The sequence below is a fragment of the Ornithorhynchus anatinus genome, chromosome X5, assembly GCF_004115215.2.
Source record: "Ornithorhynchus anatinus isolate Pmale09 chromosome X5, mOrnAna1.pri.v4, whole genome shotgun sequence".
Lineage (NCBI taxonomy): Eukaryota > Metazoa > Chordata > Mammalia > Monotremata > Ornithorhynchidae > Ornithorhynchus > Ornithorhynchus anatinus.
In genome coordinates, this window is record NC_041753.1 from 17,359,709 (window position 1) to 17,382,346 (window position 22,638).

The 22,638-nt window shown below is 43.7% G+C and overlaps 1 protein-coding gene across 1 annotated transcript in view; it reads left to right on the top strand.

Moving 5' to 3' along the window:
• Nucleotides 1-9,396: 9,396 nt before the first annotated feature.
• Nucleotides 9,397-22,638, top strand: part of PLPPR1 (phospholipid phosphatase related 1) — a 79,349-nt gene continuing 66,107 nt past the window's right edge. Inside the window, exon 1 of the mRNA XM_029054700.2 lies at nt 9,397-9,737. Within this exon, the coding sequence (XP_028910533.1) occupies nt 9,534-9,737 (204 nt within the window). The 5' untranslated portion in view covers nt 9,397-9,533. The remainder of the gene's footprint in view (nt 9,738-22,638) is intronic.

Here is a 22,638-nt window from a genome sequence, read left to right on the forward strand (position 1 = left end):
GCCTCAGTTACCTCCTCTGCAAAATGGGGATTAAAAATGTGAGCCCCACATGGGACAACCTGATTACCTGTATCTACTCCAGTGCTTAGAACAGTGCTTGGCACATAGTAAGCACTTAACAAATACCTTCATTATTATTGTCATTATCATTATTATTATTATTACAATCGAAGGCCCAGCATGACCCTAACTCTGCCTCTGACTTCTGGTGTTTAGGCTCAAGATATCCTCCTCCCCACTAGGTTCCCATCTACTCTCCCAGCTACCACGGCTAGGAAATCCATCATCTCTTCTCTTTATCAAGATTCTCCTCAGGGGATAAATCTGCCTCTAGGTTTAGGTAGTCAACATTAAAATGCACTTCTTAAGCACCCTCTGTATGTGGTGCCATTCTCATCATGGTACAAAACGAATTCTCAAGCAGATGTAAATTAATCAATCTCTGAATATCCCTTTCTCTCCTTTGAAGTATTGATTCTCCGAGGTAATACAGGTTTGGTCCTTAGTGTTTCTATTTAACTCCTGCCGGAGCTATCGACATTGAACTTCCTTGGCTTTTTTTCAAAGTAGAGTAATAATCCAACAGTTTGGAACTGACCACTATTCTGGGTCCCAGTTTTAATTTCCCAATTTGCCATTGCAACATGCACATATACCTCACACACACACACACACACACACACACAAACATAGAAACATGTGAGATGACTCAAAACTCTGCTTCTTGTTCCCACTTGTTTGAATCATATCTCTGGAAACTGCTGGTGACTAATAGAGAGTTGTCCATCTCTCCCCTCTCTTCTCTCAGCCTTGCAACTTTCCTAACTTTTCTCTCTTTTGAAGTTGGTTTACCTAATCTATCCTTTTAGAGAAGATGTTTGAAAGAAATGATAAAGGGAGCAGAACGCTAAGCTTTCATCAGCCTTCATTTTCAAATGATTAAAGACAAACTAGGCCACTCCTGTCTTGATCTTTGAAAATCACACAAGGGTCTAAAATTGCCTATTCTGCCTGCCTTAGATGCATCATCTTCCTTCATTGTAAGAAACCTCCTAAGGTGATTCCAGGCCCCCTTGCTTCCTCTTGGCTTTCACCCTAAGCCCACTCTGACCTTTCATTTTCAATACTTAGTGATCCTCAAAGCCTCTTATCCCTCCCAGGCATAATTCTGGCAACCTGAACAGTCAAAGGTCAAATTTCATCACCACTCACCTCCAGTCAGGTCCCATGAATTGTCTAGCTTTATTCTGTTCCCCATTCCAAATTTAAACTTCATGCAGCTGATCAATTCCTCTGCCTTAGTCTTCTCTGATCCCTCTGAAACCTGATGATTCTCACACCACCCTCTCCCCATCTGGAACCTACATTACTACTGGAGCAGAAGTTTCTGTCTTTGGTAAAGCTTCACATGCTCCATATCTTCAGCAACTTTCTTTAGGAATAGAGCAAAGTTGGTACTGGAGCAAGAAAGAAAACCCACCGCCTCTCTGGGATCTGTGATTGAGTTATATAGGGCCTCATTTCCTTCAGATCCTTCCCTTGGATTCATCAAGGCTCTGGACTCTGAAAACTGCACTGGAACGGTTTCCCTGTGTGCACGTTGGCACCTCTCTGCTGGGGTACAACCCCTTATGCATCCGTGAGCATTTGGAGAAGGAGGGCCATAAGGAGGCAGATATATACAAACTTGCACCTCTGCTAGGGCACCATGAATCCATGAATCTGGGAGATAAATTCATTCATTCATTTGTATTTATTGAGTGCTTACTGTGTGCAGAGCACTGTAATAAGTGCTTGGAATGTGCAATTCAGCAACAGATAGAGACAATCCTTGCCCAACAACGGGCTCACAGTCTAAAAGGGGGATATAGACAGCAAACCAAAACAAGTAGACAGGCATCAATACCATCAAAATAGATAAAAAGAATCATAGATATATACACATCATTAAATGTTTAGATAAATGATTATTGTGAGGTAAATAACAGAGCTGCTACTGACGCAGAACGAAGCATTATCAGAAACTGGTCTCTCCACCTCCTCCTCTCATTGCTGAGAAAGCAGATTTTCAGCTATTATTGATTGCTTTTTATTACTGTCATTATTATGTTGGGAATTAATGGAAAGCTATACACCTATAGCTCATAGATTCTTCAAAACTCTGAATTTTAGTATCAAACTGGATCTATTTTTTTCCTATGGATTTGACCTTCCCTCTTTTAAACTGTGAATTCCTTGAAGTCTCGAAACTGGGTCGGTTTCACTTGATTTATAACCAGTTTTTAGTATGGTTCTTTATGTGGAATAGGCACTCAGTGAATGGTTATGGTTTCTCTGTGCAAATGTTTGGGATTACTGTGCTGGGTTTATGATCTGGTGGATTTTTGCTCCTCTCGAAAGGACTGGTTTAGCTTCTGAGAGGGTACAAACTAAGACTCTGTGTAGAGGATGTAAAGTTTGGCTAGAACTCATTTGTTTGGACAGTTGTAGGGAAAAATGCATTTTCTTATTTTTTCCTCTTTTCAGGCCTTGGGGTCTTTTGGGTGGTGAATTTTGTATTGTTTTTTGTTTTTATGGTCTTGCTTGGTTTTGTTTTTTTCCTACTCTCTTCCCTCTTTTCATAAGGGTAAAGACCATGCTGGTCTCTGTCATGGAAAACGTATGTCTACTTCCATGGCATATCATAATTTCTAGCGCGTATTTCAACTAATTTTAGCAAGAAGCAAAAGATCTTACTATGGCCCTTGTGGACTGAAGTCGGGAGAGTTAAGGAGCCACAGTGACTCTTCTTCACTCTGCTCCATGGATCATTTTTCTAAAAAATTGTTCTACGTGTCTCTCCCCACTCAAAAATCTCCAGTGGTTGCACATCCAACTCCAAGTCGAGGAGAAATTCCTCTCCATCAGCTTTACAACACTCAGTCAGCCTACCTATCCTCGCTTCTCTCCCGCTATAACCCAGCCCAAACGCTTCGCTCTTCTAAAACCAACCTACATACAGTGTCTCAATTTTGTCTCTCTCACTGTTGACCCCTTGCTAATGCTCTTCCTCCTCCTTCACATCTAACATCATATATTCTCCAAGAAGCCTTTTCTGACTAACCTCTCATCTCCCCATTTTATTCATTCATTCATTCATTCATTCAATTGTATTTATTGAGAGCTTACTTTGGGCAGAGCACTGTACTAAGGGACTGGAAAGTACAATTTGGCAACAGAGACAATCCCTACCCAACGGGCTCGTTTTATTCCCTCTTCCTTCCGCATCATCTGTACACTTGTGTTAACTCCCCCAGGAACTTTGATATTCACCCCACCCCCAGCCTCACAGCACTTGGTATTTATCCTTAAACTCTGCTGCCTCCCCATCTGTGTTTTATTCAAATGTCTGCCTCCCCAACTAGATTGTAAGCTCCTCGAGAGCAGGAATCATGTCTACAAACTCTGTTGTATTCTCCTCTCCCAAGCACTTAGTACAGTGCTCTGCACACAGTAAGTGTTCAATAAATACCACTGACTGATTAGATGGATAAGAGCACATCTGGCAGTATCTGCTGCTGAAGAGGCTGTATAGTGAGATTCTGTTCAATGACCACTGACTGCACCCACTCCCCCTGCCAATTTGCTGTCGGCCACATAGAGAGTGGGCAAGAGAATATGAGTCGTTCAAAGCAACCCATTACCCATTAGAAAAACAGGTCAAGTGTACTTCATGCTGGCTTTTCCCTCCCTTCCTCAACTCTAAGCCAAAGTTCTGAGAGGATCTAGATGAAGGTGAATGACCTGAAATTTCCCAGCAGGGCTAGCCGTGAGGAAAGTGGGGAACTAAAGACTTTTGAAACCAGCCTACCTAATGTTGGTTGCTTAGTTTCTGAAGAGATAGCAACATCTTTTGGAAACAACACTGGTGTTTCAGTAGCCCTATGTGGGAAGCTAAGGATGTGAGAAAAGGGGCCCTACTCTATTTCAGTGACTCGCTCTGAGTAGTTTAGGTTTTTGTTCTCCTACTGCTGACAGGGTAGCCGTGACTGACGTGGGGAAAAAACTCTGAGGATACCAAAGACTAGCCCTTCTAACCAACAGCAAACTGTTAATTTACTGTTGCTGTTTCCTTTCTTTTTTCCTCTTCCCCTGTGTCCGTTCCCCTCCATCAACTCCCTTATCCCCTTTTATATTATGATCCCCTTCTAGGCCAGGCATTGTCCGAGTCAGATGTTGATGTATTTTTCCCAGTGCTATTGATCAGTGTAGGAGAAACTGCTTTTCAGTGACAAAAATCTCACCATCTTTGAATTGAAATGGAGGTGCTGTTGCTGATGACGATGAAGATGATTTGTGTTCCTTTGAAAGATGGTCAGAGTAAGATTTTATGCATCAAAGGTTCAGAAGAAATAAGGCAAGCACAGTCCAATTTTTGCTTATTCCCAACTTCAAATAGTATCATTAATGCCTGGAGAAAAAATTCTGATACTTGCCAAACAGATGATATTACAGTTGCTGTTCACCCTTTTACTTCATCTTTCATCTGGGCACCTCTAAACATTTAGTTAAACCTTCAAACAGTCCTGCATAGGAATAATTCTTCTTGGTCACTGAAATGCAGTCACATCAGGATGGAAGGGAACAGCAAATATACGTAATACCCAAAATTGTCTATAAAACAGTGCTTCACAAAAAGAGCAACACATTTAAAAAGGATAAACTAGGTAAAACTTTGTTTTTTAACTGGCAGAGTGTACAGGTAAGTTATTTTTCTAGAAACACTTCTGCTGGGTTTTGAAATCATTTGCCAGGTGTAAGGAAAAATTCTAATTTAATTTATTCATTCTGTCATTGCTAATCTTGAGGATAATAAAGTTGTTACCCAAAGCCAAGGGTGATATGCTTCATAATACAGTAGAAGAATTGAGCTACTGAGAGGTGAAATTCTTGCTCACAGATACAGTTTAAGTCAAAAGAAAAAGTTGAGCGCTCAATTCAACACAAGCCATTTCACACCATTTCTCATCTTTAAAAATTTTGGGTCACTTTATCTTCTATGACAATCACTAGACCACCAATGCACAACAGATACTCCTCTCCACCCTGCATGTACTTAATGATAGATCCTTACTGTGCTAATGTGCCTGCCCATAGAGAATATATCTCTGTTTCTGAACCTGCCTTTGAGAAGGAGCATGGCTTAGTGGATAGAGCACGGGCCTGAGAGAAGGACCTGGGTTCTAATCCAGATCCTCCACTTGTCTGCTGTGTTACCTTGGGCAAGTCACTTAACTTCTCTGTGCCTCAGTTACCTCATCTGTAAAATGGGGACTAAGACTGTGACCCCTTTGTGGGATGGGGATGATGTTCTACCTGATTAGCTTGTATCTACCCCAGAACTTAGAACAGTGCTTGACACATACTAGGTGCTTAATAAATACCATCATCATCATCAACATCATCAACCTGCCTCTTTGTATCCTGGTCTTTTGCTCAAGGAGAACAAGCCATTTGCTGCCAGCCAGATTAGTCTGTCTGCTGTGGTGCTTTCCCTACCAGTCCTTTATTATATTTCACTACACTTCACTACATCTTTAAATCATTTCTTCTGCCCTTCCTGCATGCATGGGCCCCTTTTCAGTTCACTGTATAGCAGCAGCTTGTGAATCCTACCATCATCCATTCTCCTTACTTGTTCCACCCCATGAAATTGTACTGCTGAGAGCATTGCCAAAACACTGGTGCGCTGATTGTATTCTAGGACCTCATTGTTAGCAATCTTGTCCCGATGGTAATCAGTCTTGCTAAGCCACTTTCATAGGTAATCCAAGTGAAATTGTTCAAGAAGCTGTATGGGTCTCCTATATAAGTCCAGGTCTCACAGCCAAGTCGTACTAGCAGTCATGGTCGGAGAAGCAGCGTGGCTCAGTGGAAAGAGCATGGGCTTTGGAGTCAGGGCTCATGAGTTCGAATCCCAGCTCTGCCACTTGTCAGCTATGTGACTGTGGGCAAGTCACTTAACTTCTCTGTGCCTCAGTTCCCTCATCTGTAAAATGGGGATTAAGACTGTGAGCCCCACGTGGGACAACCTGATTCCCCTATGTCTACCCCAGCGCTTAGAACAGTGCTCGGCACATAGTAAGCGCTTAACAAATACCAACACTGAGGAGAAGCAGTGTGGCTCAGTGGAAAGAGCACGGGCTTTGGAGTCAGGGCTCATGAGTTCGAATCCCAGCTCTGCCACTTGTCGGCTGTGTGACTGTGGGCAAGTCACTTAACTTCTCTGTGCCTCAGTTCCCTCATCTGTAAAATGGGGATTAAGACTGTGAGCCCCACGTGGGACAACCTGATTCCCCTATGTCTACCCCAGTGCTTAGAACAGTGCTCGGCACATAGTAAGCGCTTAACAAATACCAACATCATTATTATTATTAACATTATTATTATTATTATTAATAGGATATGTTGAGAGCTCCCTCGGTCCAGTGCACTGAACTAAGCCCTTAAGAAGTAGGAAACAAGCAAACGTCACTTCCCTTCCCACAAGGAGCCTATATTCTATTGGAAAGATGAGCATAAAAGCACTGACAAAAAAGTCAAAATACATAATTGAACGTACAGCTGAATAAATGTATACACTTAAGCGCTGAGGATGGGTATGCATAAAGTTGCTAGAGATGGCTGGTATGACTTGGGATCGTGGAAATTTATCTGAAAAGTTATATTGGAGGAGGTAGGTATGAATATGGGGAGAGTTGTGGACCATCAGATTTGGGGAGGGAAGGAGTACAAAGTTGGGAAACAATGTTTTTATTACATAATGGCATTTGTTGAGCACTTACTATGTGCCAGGCACCGTATTAAGCGCTGGGGCGGATACAAGCAAATCTAGTGGGACACAGTCCCGGTCTCAATCCCCATTTACAATGAGCAAGGTAATGGAGGAGGAAGAGTTGAAAGTGAGATATAGTTAGAAGGTGAGCTTGGGAAGGATGAAGAGAGTGGACAGGGGAGTAGCTGGTGAAGAGAGCAGTTATATAAAGTAGGGTGAGTTAATGTAGAGCCCTGAAGCCAATGGTGAAGAGGTTTTGCTCAACGGTGAGGGACACAGGGAGTGCGTGGAGGATTTTGAGTTCAGAGATGTTTGCTGAGCAATGCTTCAGGAAGATAATCTGCACAGCAGCTGATCTATGTAGTATAGACTGGAAAACCAGAGAGGAGGCTGATGCAATAATCTTACTAGTTATGACCAGAGCTTATACCAAATTGCTAGCCATTTGAGAAAAGAGGGAGCAGATCTGGGAGAAGTTTGTAGGAAGGACCAGCCGGATTTGCCAACAGACTGCACGTGAGAGTTGAAGGAGAGAGAGGAGTCAGGGATGACTGTGAGGTTGCAGGATTCTGGGGCAGGGAAGATGGTGGTGGTGTTTACTGAGACAGGAGGAAAGATGAATAGTTTAGTTTTAGAGAGTCAGATGGTGGTGCTGAGGCCTAGCCAAATGAGGAAATCCCGGAGGCAAGAGGGGATTCAGGATTGCAGGTTAGTGTTGAGAGCTCAGGTAGGGCTTGAGAAGGACTTGGGAGTCATCTGTGTAGAGATAGTAGTTGGAGCTGGGTGAGTGGATGTACTCTGCACCACGACACAGTTAAAGGATCAGAGGCAAGAGTCACTTAACTTTTCTGTGCCTCAGTTACCTCATCTACAAAATGGGAATGAAAACTGAGAGTCCCAGGTAGTACATGGACTATGTCCAACCCAATTAACTTGTATCTACCCCAGCACATAGTACAGAGTCTGGCACATAGTAAAGGCTTAACAAATAGAGAGAGAGAGAGAGAGAGAGAGAGAAGAAACCAGTGAACCAAACTGAGAATGGGGTAGACAGAGAGGTAGGAGATTCCCCAGTGAATTGTAAACTCCTTGAGGGTAGGGATCATGTCTACTAACTCTATTGTAATCTTCCAAATGCTTAGCAGAATGTTCTGCACAGAGTAAATGTTCAACAAATGCTATTGATCAATTGATAGGAGAACTAGGTTCTAATAGTGTCAGGCAAACAGGGGCCTGGAAGTGTTTTAAGAAAGAAGTATTGCATCATATCAGAGACATCCAAGATGTGAAGGAAGACTAGAACAGAGTAGGCCAGATAGGACTTGCCTATAAAGAGGTCATTGGTCACCTTAGAGAGTGAGGTCTCTGTGGAGTGAAGTAGTCAAAATCCTGCTTGGAGAAAGTTGGACAACATTACAGCTTTATTGACCTTCAACTTGGTTTGGAGCTTGATGCCCCATCATTGTAATGAGGAGGGTTTTTTTTATTCTGTTTTTGGCTCCTTTGTCTTTCTATCATTGTTTACTGTAGCTTTGGAAGCTGAATTTTATGATACCATTAAGTTTGTGTTGCTGATGAGAATCACTGGTTATAATGTTGGTGTTTGTTAAGCGCTTACTATGTGCAGAGCACTGTTCTAAGGGCTGGGGTAGATACAAGGTCATCAGGTTGTCCCACGTGAGGCTCACAGTCTTCATCCCCATTTTACAGATGAGGGAACTGAGACACAGAGAAGTTAAGTGACTTGCCCACAGTCACAGAGCTAACAAGTGGTTATGTGTAAGGTGCTCTGGGTGTAGGCTGATCCTTAACCTTGATTTTCCTCAGAAATAGTCAGTCCATGGCACATGGCCCAATCTGCAAAATGATTCAAAAATCATTTGCATGTCTTTTTGTGTATGTGCTCCTGAAGCTCAGCCATTAGCATATAGCAGTTCCTGGATGACTGTCTCTAAGACTTTTGATGATGCCTGAAGCCTGTTGAGCAGAAAGAGTTTCTTAGTGCATCAGCAGCGAATTCTGACACTAGCAAACGATTATCTTGTTGCAACCAAGCAGTGCAAAGTGAAATTGATTAAACATGATTGGGTCTCCCATGCAGCCCAACCTCACCCTGACAGAGGGTCAGACAGGCTAATATTAACAAACACCTGCCTACTTCTCAGATCACAGAAATATATCAGAATTGATGTCCTCTCATATTTCTGGTCTCAAAAATGTTAAAAGAGGAGCACCAGTAATAGAATTTTTGTGAATAGTAACGGGTAACTTGTACAAAGTGCCCCAAGCTCCCTAGGAGTAATGTTTTATTGTTGACTGAAAAGAATCCAGGGGCAGGGGGACTTGACTTGTGAAATGAGGTCACTAGTGTGTACCTTGCTTGCTTTTTTATCACTATTCATTGTCCTGTTTGTTTGCAATGACCAGAATCTTATTGTGTGCCCTTTGATTAAGTAGCTGCAGAGGCTGCCGTCCCTCTGCCAGTCATGTTGTGGTCCCTCTTCCTGATCCAAGACATTCATTAGTGTCGTTTGCCAAAAGGTTTATGTAACAGATGTTACAAAGCAAACGCGCGCGCACGCACACACACACACACACACACCACGCACTAATAATGGAAGAGCTGCCGGGGTGATGGAGGGAGGGTATTCTGAACAGCTAGAGAAGCTCAGAAGCACGGCTGCATCTGCTAAACAGCAACTAATGTCTCTCCCTAATCATGCTATATTTTCAGCTTGTCATCATGGCTGGGACTGTCCTGCTTGCCTACTACTTCGAGTGCACTGACACTTTTCAGGTGCATATCCAAGGCTTCTTCTGTCAGGACGGAGACTTGATGAAACCGTATCCAGGAACTGAGGAAGAAAGCTTTATCTCCCCTCTTGTGCTGTATTGTGTGCTCGCTGCCACCCCAACAGCAATTGTAAGTAGACAATTAGATTTGATTCTTCACTAAAAAAAGATTCCCTGGCTGTGATTTTTTTTCTTTTTTTTTTTCCTGTTCTCCTTCAAAAGCATCGCCATTCTTGATGCCTGTTTCAGGTTTAGCAAAATAATGAGAGTCTCCTAATAACATTTCCAGTTACCCCTCGAGGTTGCGGGATTAATTGTTCTTATGAAATGGAGCTTGTCTTTTATGTGATGGTTGAGCACTCTATTTTCTAGCTGTTCTGTGTTGAAGAAGAAAAGATAAAAATAACTCAGGGTGGCACAAAACAAACAGGTACCACTTGCTTAAAAAAGAACTTCCAGGTGTACGGTTCTCTTATTCTTATTTAAGAATTATCTCTGAATTACATGTATCCGAAAGGGGCTCAAAATGCAACTTCCTCCTAGTAGTAAAACCTTCAAAGTACAATCAGGGTTGAAATTGGAACTGAACTGAACTAGATATAATCTTCAACCTTACAGCTAGACTGTTGCCGTTCTAAGTGGACTATCAGGGTGAGGAGAAGGGAAAAATAGTTTCTATCGTAGTTCATGTATATTTTCCCTTTAGAATTCTTGGTCTGTGGCTTTGCTCTCTTTAAATCATATCCTGTTGTGTGGCTTCCTTACCTCCATTTACTTTTTTCTCTTGTAAGGCAGACATGGAAGTCCCTGATGTAGGAAATCTTCAGGGAAGCATTGCTTTAAGAGTACAAAGCAAAGAGCTCTTGTTTCTTCCTGAGGTGATTTAATGGAACAACAGTGGCTGATTTTTAACCAAGAAATTGTTTAAACAGAATAAATAGAAAACTTGGCTTTTACTTACACTTAATATGTCACCGGGCCACATTCATTATGATGTATTCCATGGTTTCCCAATTCTTTTGATTTTAGTTGAATGTCATTTTTTTTTCAGTAGTATAGATACCGACACACTGATGCATGCACTCAAAGGGGTTGACTGCCCAGCCGTTCATCATATTACATTTACAGAGCCACATAGTTGATTTTTGAGAATTTCCAAGTTCAATTTCATCTTAAACAGAAATGATGAAAATTGGAACAGTTCTTTTATTGTGTGTGCCAGCAATATGTGGGCTCCATAAAATAATGACCTTGCTCAGGTTTAAAATAGCAATGATTAAGATCTACAAATGAAGGACCAACAGTATGACCTAAAAAAAAAAATCATCTATTTTCTGATCCTCTGTGATTTACATTCTCAGTTTGGAAAGCTATTTTCATCCCCAGGATTCATAGAGAAAGTTTTATTAGGTGGGTTCTGTTTAAATGTGTGGGTGAAAGATTTGGACATTTTCTTTTTATTTTGATGATTATTATTTGGGAGAGGAGAAGGAGGAGGAGAAGGAAACAGAAGGATCTTTTCTGGGTAATTTCTGGACCCCCAATTTATTTTTCACCTTTTTTGGGGAAATGGGCCACTCTTTCCTAGCTGGGGAAAACTGAAAGGGGTTTCCTTCAGATTTCTCTACACCTGCCTCTTGCTCAATCCTAAAGTAATATGACATGTGCCTCCTTGGGGAACTAAGCATACTATTGCGCTTGCCTTGTTGGATTCCTTGCTAACTTAAAGCAAAAGTGGGGTAGCCAAGGAATTTAATCCACTTGTTTTACATGGCAACACAGAGCACTATATCAACATAAACTAATAGGCAAGATTTTCATCCATCTGGGATAGTGTGTCAGTGTGATCTTACTTGAAGGCTGGGGATGGACTAGATCGAGCATGTTAACCTAATCATTCTATACAAAATTCATTAAAAATTTTCAGCTTTTTAAAAGTGAACTCTGCATACAACACTCTGTGTGGACTGGCCACAGTAATGAGTTTGGCAGAAAATGGAGGAAGAGGCAGAGCCAGAGAGAGCGAGATAGGAGTAACTGAGACAGATGAGTCACAGACAGAGATTCAGATACTAAATGAGAGAGTGAGAAACAAATGCACAGTCCTACACTCACACAAACACACACACACTCACACTTTCTGTTACCCGGAAGATCATCCCCTGGGGCAGTTGCAGCAGCTGGAGAGAGACACACACACACACACACATAGCAGAGACTGCCCCTTCCCCACCTCTGGGAAGCAGCCTGACTCCTTGCTCTCGACTGAAGAGTCTGTGGCTGATACTGTTCTCCCCAGAACTTCCTAGAGAACAGTAGCAGCAGAAATCCCTCTAGACCCCTCAGAAGAGCAAAGTTAACTCCTCTAGGAGTCTCAGAAGTTATATACTCAATCCCTTTCCTGCCAAACCATATAAGCTTAACTGTAACCCCAACCCTGTATGTTCCCCTCATCCTCTGTTATACTGTACTCTCCCAAACACTTAGTGCAGAGCTCTGCACACAGTAACTGCTCACTAAATACGATTGACTGACTCCCCGGTATTCTGCTGCCACCACTGTTGTCATCTTGTTGGAGAGGGGGGTGTCTCTTCTCCTGCAAGCCCCCATTCCCTCCCCCTCCATCTCTACCACCAACCAACTGGGATCTTCTCTTAATCACCCCCAACCCTTGTTAGACATAAACACAGCTGAAGCCCCGGCAGGAGAGCAGGCAGTTGTAGTAGAACACTGGGGTGAGGGAAGCCTGCCTGCAAACTCCTGCCCCTCTGTTGCAGCCACCTGCTCTCCCCCGACCCTGACCTCTGACCTCCCTTCCTTCTCTCTGATCTCCCTTCCTCCTCTCTCGCCCCGCTCCAGTCTATTCTTCACTCCGCTGCCCGGCTCATCTTCCTGCAGAAACGATCTGGGTGTGTCACTCCCCTTTTTAAACAACTCCAGTGGTTGCCTATCAACCTCCGCTCCAAACAAAAACTCCTCACTCTAGGCTTCAAGGCTCTCCATCACCTTGCCCCTTCCTACCTCTCCTCCCTTCTCTCTTTCTACCGCCCACCCCGCACGCTCCGCTCCTCTGACGCCCACCTCCTCACCGTCCCTCGGTCTCGCCTATCCCGCCGTCGACCCCTGGGCCACGTCCTCCCGCGGTCCCGGAACGCCCTCCCTCCTCACCTCCGCCAAACTGATTCTCTTCCCCTCTTCAAAACCCTACTTAAAACTCACCTCCTCCAAGAGGCCTTCCCAGACTGAGCTCCTCTTCTCCTTCTACTCCCTCTGCCACCCCCCCTTTACCTCTCTGCAGCTAAAAACCCTCTTTTTCCCCTTTTCCCTCTGCTCCTCCACCTCTCCCTTCCCATCCCCACAGCACTGTACTCGTCCGCTCAACTGTATATATTTCCATTACCCTATTTATTTTGTTAATGAATTGTACATCGCCTTGATTCTGTTTAGTTGCCATTGTTTTTACGAGATGTTCTTCCCCTTGACTCTATTTATTGCCATTGTTCTTGTCTGTCCGTCTCCCCCGATTAGACTGTAAGCTCGTCAAACGGCAGGGACTGTCTCTATCTGTTGCCGACTTGTTCATCCCAAGCGCTTAGTACAGTGCTCTGCACATAGTAAGTGCTCAGTAAATACTATTGAATGAATAAATAAAAATAAATAAATACTATTGAATGACCCATCTCTAGATTTAAAATGGAGATTCAGTGGCGGGGAGACCCAGGAGACATGGTGATAAGCCTGAAGTGCAGGAGAGGGGCCAGGAAACCTTCAAGAATGGCAAGGTCTGAACTACCAAAGATGGGAGAAGAGCTACTTCTCTGGCAGATTTGCTAAGGTGGAGATCAAAACTCCAGTCACTTTAAGAAGATATAATTTCCAACTGGCTGAGATGGAACCAGAGACCAGAGGAGCAGTTTCCATCCTGTGGCCATATGACCCACAGACCACAGACAATTGCACAGCAAGTCCCAACTTGGACCTCTTTTATGGTATTTGTTAAGCCCTTATTATGTGCCAAAACACTGTACTAAGCAATGGGATAGATACAAACTAATCAGGTCGGACACAGTCCATGTCCTACATGGGGCTCACAGTCTTAATCCCCATTTTACTGAGGATTGTAACTGAGGCACAGAGAAGTTAAGTGTCTTGCCCAAGGTCACACAGCCGACAAATGGCGGAACTGGGAATAGAACCCAGTCCTTATGACTCCCAGGCCCGGGCCCTATGCACTAGGCCATGCTGCTTCTCAGCCTCTAGACCTGCCTGAACAAAGGATTTATCAATTTTAGAATTTCAGGATTACACCTCATCTTCAATCAATACTTGTCTTCCAGAAGTTTTAAGTTCTTTACAGACATCTTCCGCTCCGTACCTCCCTAAGAGGCATCTTTGTTTTTCCTTTCCACTCAGAAACACATTTATAGTAAAACTCCAAAAACACTTCCATCTCTCTTCGGCTTTAGATTCAGAATCTTGGTTTCATTTTAGGAAGTTCTGTATGTTCTACCAATTAATCAATACTCTCAAGTCAATGATATTTCATGAACACCAATTAAGTGTAGGTAACTGTATTAAGGTCTAAAGGGAGTACAACAATAGCAGATACCTGCTCCTTGCTCCCAAAGAATTTACACTTTAATAGGGGAGATAGACAAAAATGATGTAGAGAGAGTGAACAAGAATGGAGAGGGAAGCAGTACAAAGCAGATAAACCAATAATTGAATGTATTTATATATATCATACTTGAATAAACAAACCTCCTAGGTTGTACATGAATGCTGAGGATTGGTCTAAAATACACAGGTGTTAAGGTGGGTGTTCGCCTGACATGACTGAGGTGTTATGAATGAATTGGGGAAAGCTCCCTAGAGGAGGTGAGATTTTAGGAGGGATTTGAAGACATCGTGGATTTGGACACATATATGGCTCGATGACTGAATATAGAAGTATTGGTCAGAAGAAGCAAAAATCCACTCTTCTCCTGGCTATGACTTATGGGACTTTGAGCTCATTTTTATCTCCCTCTTGAAAAATATGTCTAATGATAGAGACATGCCCTGCCAGGGTGTAATGATAAATAAGAAACAATGAAGGTAATAATGACCATACTTAGTATTTAGATTGTACCCTTCTCCAAGGAGCTGTGCTGACATTGACTAATTGACTCTCACAGCATCTCAGAGGGAGTATGGTCATAATAATTATGTTAGTTATTTTATCCTTGTAAAAAGATCACTAAAAGAATTAACCACCTGGTTTCTCTGATGACTAGGTGACTAGGGTCACCTCTGAGAGGCAGCAGGGATAAATGTGTTTGAGGGAAAGCTATGTGCAGCAGACTGCAGTGTGTTATTGTGCCACAATAGTGCAATTTATTGCTTCTCCAGAGCATGAAAATATTAATTGTATTTGTTAAGCACCTACTCTTTGCCAAGCATTGGGGTAGGTACAAGATAATCAGGTTAGACATAGTCTGTGTTCCACATGGGGCTCACAGTCTAAGGGGGATGGAGAATAGGTATTTCATCCCTAGTTTTCGTGAGGAAGTGATTTGCCCAAGATCATACAGTAGGCAAGTAGTAGAGTTGGGATCAGAACCCAGGTCCTCTGATTCCCTGGCCTGTGCTCTTTTACTAGGCCCCGCTACTTCCTTAGCCAATGAATCTGTCAAAGCTGGATAGGGAAACCTACCCCTCATGGGAGAAAGCACTTCTTTAGAATGGGTACTGACAATCCCTTTTTCTCTCCTCCCATCATTTCTAGTATCAACTGTGCCAAATTGGCATTTGGTAGTCTCTGTGCACCAAAACTATATGGTTAGGGCCTGAAGGACATGTAACATATAAGCAAATGGAAATCTAAAAATATGACAATAACACCATTCAATAAAATGTCTATTTTATACTGATGTCTGTTCATATTGCTAACTTTCTTTGGGCTGAGATGGTACAAGTCTGACATCAAATATAATGTCATGCTTTGCAAGCTCAGCATGCCTGTCCATTGTTCTCAGCTATAACTTGTTCTCTTGCATGACATCAAAGCCATGCCTTACAAACATATCTCCAGTCATGCTATGTAATAGTAATAGTATTTATTAAGAGCTTACTGTGTGCAGAGAACTCTATTAAGCACTGGGAAAGAATACACAGGTGGGAATTAGACACAGTCTCGTGCCCTCTGAAGCTCACAGTCTAAGATTATAAAGAGAGGAGAGGGGGCTGGAGACAGACACATCAGGAGTGATGAGGCAATAAAACAACTAAAAGGCATAAAAGACAAGAACAAATATAGAAAATAAAAACAAGAATCAGCAGGGTGCTGTGACTAGAGCGGCAGAATTTTAGGCTCCTCGTGGCTCAGAGTCTAAGGCCACCCATAGCCACAGCCGACACTCCAGAAACCACGAGCTTTCTGGAGGTTTTGTGGAGTCCGCCTGCTGCGGCTGCTCTTTCCCACCGGGGTGGTGGAAGGCAGGATGGGATGGAGTCTCCTCGATGGCAGGGAGAAGGAGGAGGAGGAGAGGCAGTGCCGGTTCCCCAGGGAATCAGGACGGCTGGCTGTCCGGTAGGAGGGCTGTGTCGGGAACACAGGGTGGTGGCTTTTACCCCCGGCCTGGTACACACAAACTCATTAAGGTGCAGGGTCCCTAGGTAGCAGTGGGGAAGGTGGCAATTACCAGTTTCCCTCTTCAGCCGTGGTGGAGAAAAGCTGACAACACACAGCAGTACCTTTTATCCCACAGCCTGGCGGGGACAAAATATGTCGGGGGGAAGGAGCTCTTGGTGGCAGGAGGGAAAAATAGCTCAAAATAGCTTAAAATGTTAAAATAACTTAGTGTGGTGGGCTGGGGAAACAGGGCAGGGGTTGAGGTTGATGCCCTGGGTAGCCCGGTGCCATGCAGCTTTATGACTCCTCTGGAGTTGCTGGGAATATGCTATGAAGTGGCTTAAGGGAGAAACAAAGGAAATAAATAGAAAACAAAAACATCAGACCAAAGGCCACAGCCATCATCTTTAGATCAACAGTAAAGATGATGACTGTTGCCGCCAATGCCCTAGTTTTGTTCCCCACTAATGGGTGCTCTAGGGATATCGGGAAATCCCCTGGTGTAGGCTAGAGGTGTTTATCTTTTTGATACAAGACATGATGTTCTTACTGTTCAACTTTAAAATCCAAAGGATAGCACCTGTGGATGCAACACCTGGCAAAAACCCATCTCATGCTACTTTTACCCTTGTATTCCCTCTCTGGTAACCCCATAGAGGTGTTTGTTCCCAGGATTTGGTTCACAAAAGTTGGAGGAAAAAAGGTTTTGGCTGAAGGCTTCTGGTAGTTCAATTATCTTTTCTCTGAGTTGAGGCCTGGATTTTTTATTTCCAAACTGTGTATTTGAGGACATGAGGGCATCTCAAGTTCAAATAAGTCCAAAAACCAACTCCTCGCTTTCTTTCCCAAATCCTCCACCTAACTTTCCCATCAAATGGACACCATCACCAGCCTCCTCGTCTCTCGAGCCTACAACCTTGGCATTATACCTTTGACTTCTCCCTCTCTTTCAAACCCCAAATCAATATGTTGCTAGATACTATCAGTTTTCCCTTCCCAACATTTTCTCTATCCAAATGGCCACCCCACAGGCCCAGACAGTTTTCTCATCCAGGCTTGACTACTACATCAACCTCCCCGCTAATCTCACTGCCTCCAGGCTCTCCCCTCTTGGATTCAAAACACTTTATTCCCCAGATCATTTCTAAGACGTTTTTCTGCCCACATCTCCCCAATCCTCAAAAACCTCCAATAATTACCCATTCCTCTGAGTATTTAATGGAAATTCCTCAGGAATGGCCTTAAGACTCTTCATCAGTTCTCTACTTTTTTTATTTTTTATGGCATTTGTTAAGTGTTTACTATGTACCGTACACAGTACTAAGCGCTGCAGTAGATACGACCTAATCAGATCGGACCCAATCTGTGTCCCACATGGGGCTCACAGTCTTAATCCCCATTTTATGGATGAGGTACCTGAGGCACAGAGAAGTTAAGTAATTTACTTAAGGTCACACAGCAGATGAGTAGCAGGGCCAGGATTAGAACCCAGATCCTCTAACTCCCAGGCCCGCATTTTTTTTACTAGACCACACTGCTTCTCTCTTACCTTATCCGCTCTCCTCTCCCACTACACCCAGCTCGCACTCTTCATTTTTCTCAAGCCAACCTACTCATTGAGCCTTGGTCTTCTCTCTTCTACCTCTGACTTCCCACCCCTTCCCTCCCACCTGGAACTCTCTCTCTATCCCTTCCTATCCATTAGACCACAACTCTCCCCATTTTCAAAGCCCTTCTGAAATCATATCTCTTCCAAGAGGGCTTCCTGGATTAATCTCTAATCTCCCTGGATTATAATCCCCCAACTGCTACTTCAGCACTCCCACCTAGCCACTTAGCCACTTGATTTACAGTGCTCCTATCCAGTAAGAGCTCAATAAATGCCACTGATTGATTGATGTGATCAAAACTTCTCAAAGCACTTACGTACCTGTACAATTTATGGTTTAAACATGAATTTACAAATCCCCATTTCCTTCTTTCTCATGTCTGTAATTTATAGTGAGTGTCTCCCAGCCCTAGATTGTATTTATTCATTCAGTCATTTATTGAGCACTTACTGTGTGCAGAGCACTGTACTAAGTGCTTGGAAAATACAATTCAGCAACAGAGACAATCCCTACCCAACAACAGGCCCACAGTCTAGAAAGGAGGAGACAAAACAAAACAAGTAGGCATCAATAGCATCAAAATAGATAAATAGAATTATAGATATGTACACATCATTAATAAAATAAATAGAATAATAAATATGTACAAACATACAAGTGCTGTGGGGAGGGGAGGGGGGTAGAGCAGAGGGAGGGAGTAGGGGCGATGGGGAGGGCAGGAGGAGCAGAGGAAAAGTGGGGCTCAGTCTGGGAAGGCTTCCTGGAGGAGGTGAGCTTTCAGTAGGGCTTTGAAGAGGGGAAGTGAGCTAGTTTGGTGGATGTGAGAAAGGAGGGCATTCCAGCCCAGAGGTAGGATGCGGGCCAGGGGTCGACGGCGTGACAGGCCAGAACGAGGCCCAGTGAGGAGGTTAGCAGTGGCAGAGGAGCAGAGTGTGCGAGCTGGGCCATAGAAGGAGAGAAGGGAAGTGAGGTAGGAGGGGGCAAGGTGATGGAGAGCTTTGAAGCCAAGAGTGAGGAGTTTTTGCTTCATACGAAGGTTGATAGGCAACCACTGGAGCTTTTTAAGGAGTGGGGTGACATGCCCAGAGCGTTTTTGTAGAAAGATAATCTGGGCAGCAGAGTGAAGTATAGACTGAAGTGGGGAGAGACAGGAGGTAGGGAGATCAGAAAGGAAATTCCTGGAGGGCAGGGATCAGCTCTATTTCCTCTTCTGTACTGTCTCAAGTGTTTATAGTAGTGATATGCATCCAGTAGGTACTCAAAAAAAATAATTGTGGTATTTGTTAAGTGCTCATTAGGTGTCAAGCACTGTACTATTCATTCATTTAATCATATTATTGAGCACTTATTGTGTGCAGAGCACTGTACTAAGTGCTTGGAAGAGTACAATATAACAATAAGACACATTCCCTGCCCAGAATGAGCTTACAGTCTAGAGAGGGAGACAGAGGTCAATATAAATAAATCAAAGTACTAAGAGCTGGGTAGAAACAAGATAATCAGGGCAGACACAATCTCAGTCCCACATGACTCTCACATCTAAAGGGGACTCTCCTGACTCCCAGAACCGTGCTCTTTCCACCAAAGTCATATTGCTCCTTGAACAATCAATCAATACTATCGAATGATTATTTTCCCCCTCATGTTAGTAATGCAGACACCCCACATTTCTTTCACTCTTTTCCTACTCTCCCTCTTTTGAAGCCCAGGGAAAACGTCAAGGGAGAATCAATTTTGATTTTATATCCATTCATCTCTGCATCTAAATACCACAGGGATATGTGCCACCAAATTATCTACAGATACTGATCCAAGTAATTGTGCTTTGTGAATCATGCCTTAATCAAATCTGGAAAATAGAAGGTGAAGCTCAGTTATTAGGTTGCTCTTAGAACTCGGGGTTGGGATGGGGAACACCAGTGGAATGGTTTTAAAATGTGTGAGCTGAAGTGGAACTAGCTGAGTAATGGTGATGTGCCACCACATCAGTTGGTAATGAAATCTTTGAAAGAGCAACATCTTCAGACTTGTTTCTTGAACCTCTTGGGTTGGTTGCTTCATTCAACTGATGTTCAGAGTAAACCCCTAGGAGTGCTCGACTCTTCGTGCCACTTATTTTAATGACAGTCAGGGGCTTGGGCATTAAGGCACTGAAGAAAGGATTCTGTTTTATTTTTTATTTGACTTTGTCTTAAACTTCTTCTATTTTCCAGGTTTGGTCTTTGTGTCAGACCAAACCCAGATCATGTCATGTGAATTAATATCAGTGTGAAAACTCGGGGTGGATTTACCATTTGGCCACCGAAGGCCGCTCTTGCCGCCTGGAAGGCTCCCTCTCCCATTGATCCATTGATTAGGAAAGTAGCATGGCCTAGCGGGTAGAACATGGGCCTCGGAGTAGAAGGACTTGGGTTCTAATCCCGCCTCCGCCACTTTGCTGTGTGACCTTGGACAAGTCACTTAATTTCCCTAGGCCTCAATTAACTTCATCTGTAAAATAGGGATTAAGACAGTGGGACAAGGACCGTGTCCAATCTGATTAGCTTGTCTCTATCCCAGTGCTTAGAATAGTGCTTGACAAATAATAATCACTTAACAGATAATATCATTGTTGACCCCAGTATTTCAGCTTTGAGTCCCAGCCACCTCAGTGATTATCCCCATTATCCCAGGTTCTCGTTAGCCCCTAGGGAAATCTGCCGCTGACTGGTGCTGTTACTAGCCAGCCTGTTTCTGTAGTACACATTTTAGCTTCTGGGGTTATTGCTGCTCTTTTCAAGCCAGTCTCTGAAAGTGTTTACCAAGAACTGCCTGTGCTACAGTGTGAGAAAATGCCTAGAAACCCCCTGCCGTCTGATTATCATATCAGCCCTGAATGACATGAGACCCTGGGCTTTCTGGACTTGTTGTCTGTACTTATCCTCTGTCAGAATCAGAGCGTAATGGCTCAGTTTGGATAAGTGAATTTATGCTACTGGGAGATAGATTTGTTCTTATTTTATCACAGTACTAGAGGACCACATGACATGAAAAAATGATTACCAGCCTTGCTTCCCAGCATCTGGAGAGAATTTAGTATGGGAAGCAACCATGGCTTTCAGCCCCTGGCAAAGCAATTAGGTGTCCATACACACTACAAATTCACCTTTGTCTTTTCCTAGTGAAGACAAACACTAGTCACATTTAAGTGCAAACCCATTATTTCAAAAAAATTGGTAGATGTATTGGAAAATTCAAAGCATGGTATCATGTAGGCAGTGAAAACTCAGTAAATAGTAACTGATTTATAGATGGCAGGTGGTTTCTAACAAAGAGCCACCTGAGGAATAGGACCTGGTAGACCACTGAAAGTCTCTCATAATACCTCCTATTCAAAATTTGATATAAGCCCTTGAATAAGAAACAGCACAGCCTAGTGGAAAGAGCAGGGGCCTGAGAGTCAGAGGGCCTGGGTTCTAATCCTGGCTATGTCAGTAGCTTACTATGTGACCTTGGTTAAGTCACTTAACTTTTCTGTGCCACAATTTCCTCAACTGTAAAATGGGGATTAAAAACCTGTTCTCCCTCCTACTTATACTGTAGGCCCCATGTGGGATAGGGGCTTCACACATATTTAATGCTGTTTTGACCTAGATTGCATCCAAAATCAAAATTTACATTAACCTCTGCACAGAACTCTGAACTCACTCCTTAGGTGGACACAGAAAGTAGAGAGTTTGATGGCACAGAAGCCAAGCTTTAGTGGCACCTCCACATCTCGTTCACCCCACACATCCTATCCGTTACCAAGACCTGCCGGTTCCACCTTTACAATATCGCCAAGATCCACCCTTTCCTCTCCACCCAAACGGCTACCTTACTGCTACGGGCTCTCATTATATCCCGGCTAGACTACTGTGTCAGCCTTCTCTCTGACCTCCCTTCCTCCTCTCTCGCCCTGCTCCAGTCTATTCTTCACTCCGCTGCCCGGCTCATCTTCCTGCAGAAACGATCTGGGCATGTCACTCCCCTTCTTAAACAACTCCAGTGGTTGCCTATCGACCTCTGCTCCAAACAAAAACTCCTCACTCTAGGCTTCCAGGCTCTCCATCACCTTGCCCCTTCCTACCTCTCCTCCCTTCTCTCTTTCTGCCACCCACCCCGCACGCTCCACTCCTCTGCCGCCCACCTCCTCACCATCCCTCAGTCTCGCCTATCCCGCCGTCGACCCCTGGGCCACGTCCTCCCGCGGTCCTGGAATGCCCTCCCTCCTCACCTCCGCCAAACTGATTCTCTTCCCCTCTTCAAAACCCTACTTAAAACTCACCTCCTCCAAGAGGCCTTCCCAGACTGAGCTCCTCTTCTCCCTCTACTCCCTCTACCACCCCCCCTTCACCTCTCCGCAGCTTAACCCTCTTTTCCCCCCATTTCCCTCTGCTCCTCCCCCTCTACCTTCCCATCCCCTCAGCACTGTACTCATCCGCTCAACTGTATATATTTTCATTACCCTATTTATTTTGTTAATGAAATGTACATCGCCTCGATTCTATTTAGTTGCCATTGTTTTTACGAGATGTTCTTCCCCTTGACTCTATTTATTGCCGTTGTTCTTGTCTGTCCATCTCCCCTGATTAGACTGTGAGCCCGTCAAATGGCAGGGACTGTCTCTATCTGTTGCCGACTTGTTCATTCCAAGCGCTTAGTACAGTGCTCTGCGCATAATAAGCGCTCAATAAATACTATTGAATGAATGAATGAATGAATGAATCTTCATAGAGAAATAGCAAAGGGCAGATTTACCTTGGACAGCCACTCTTGTCGCCTGGAAG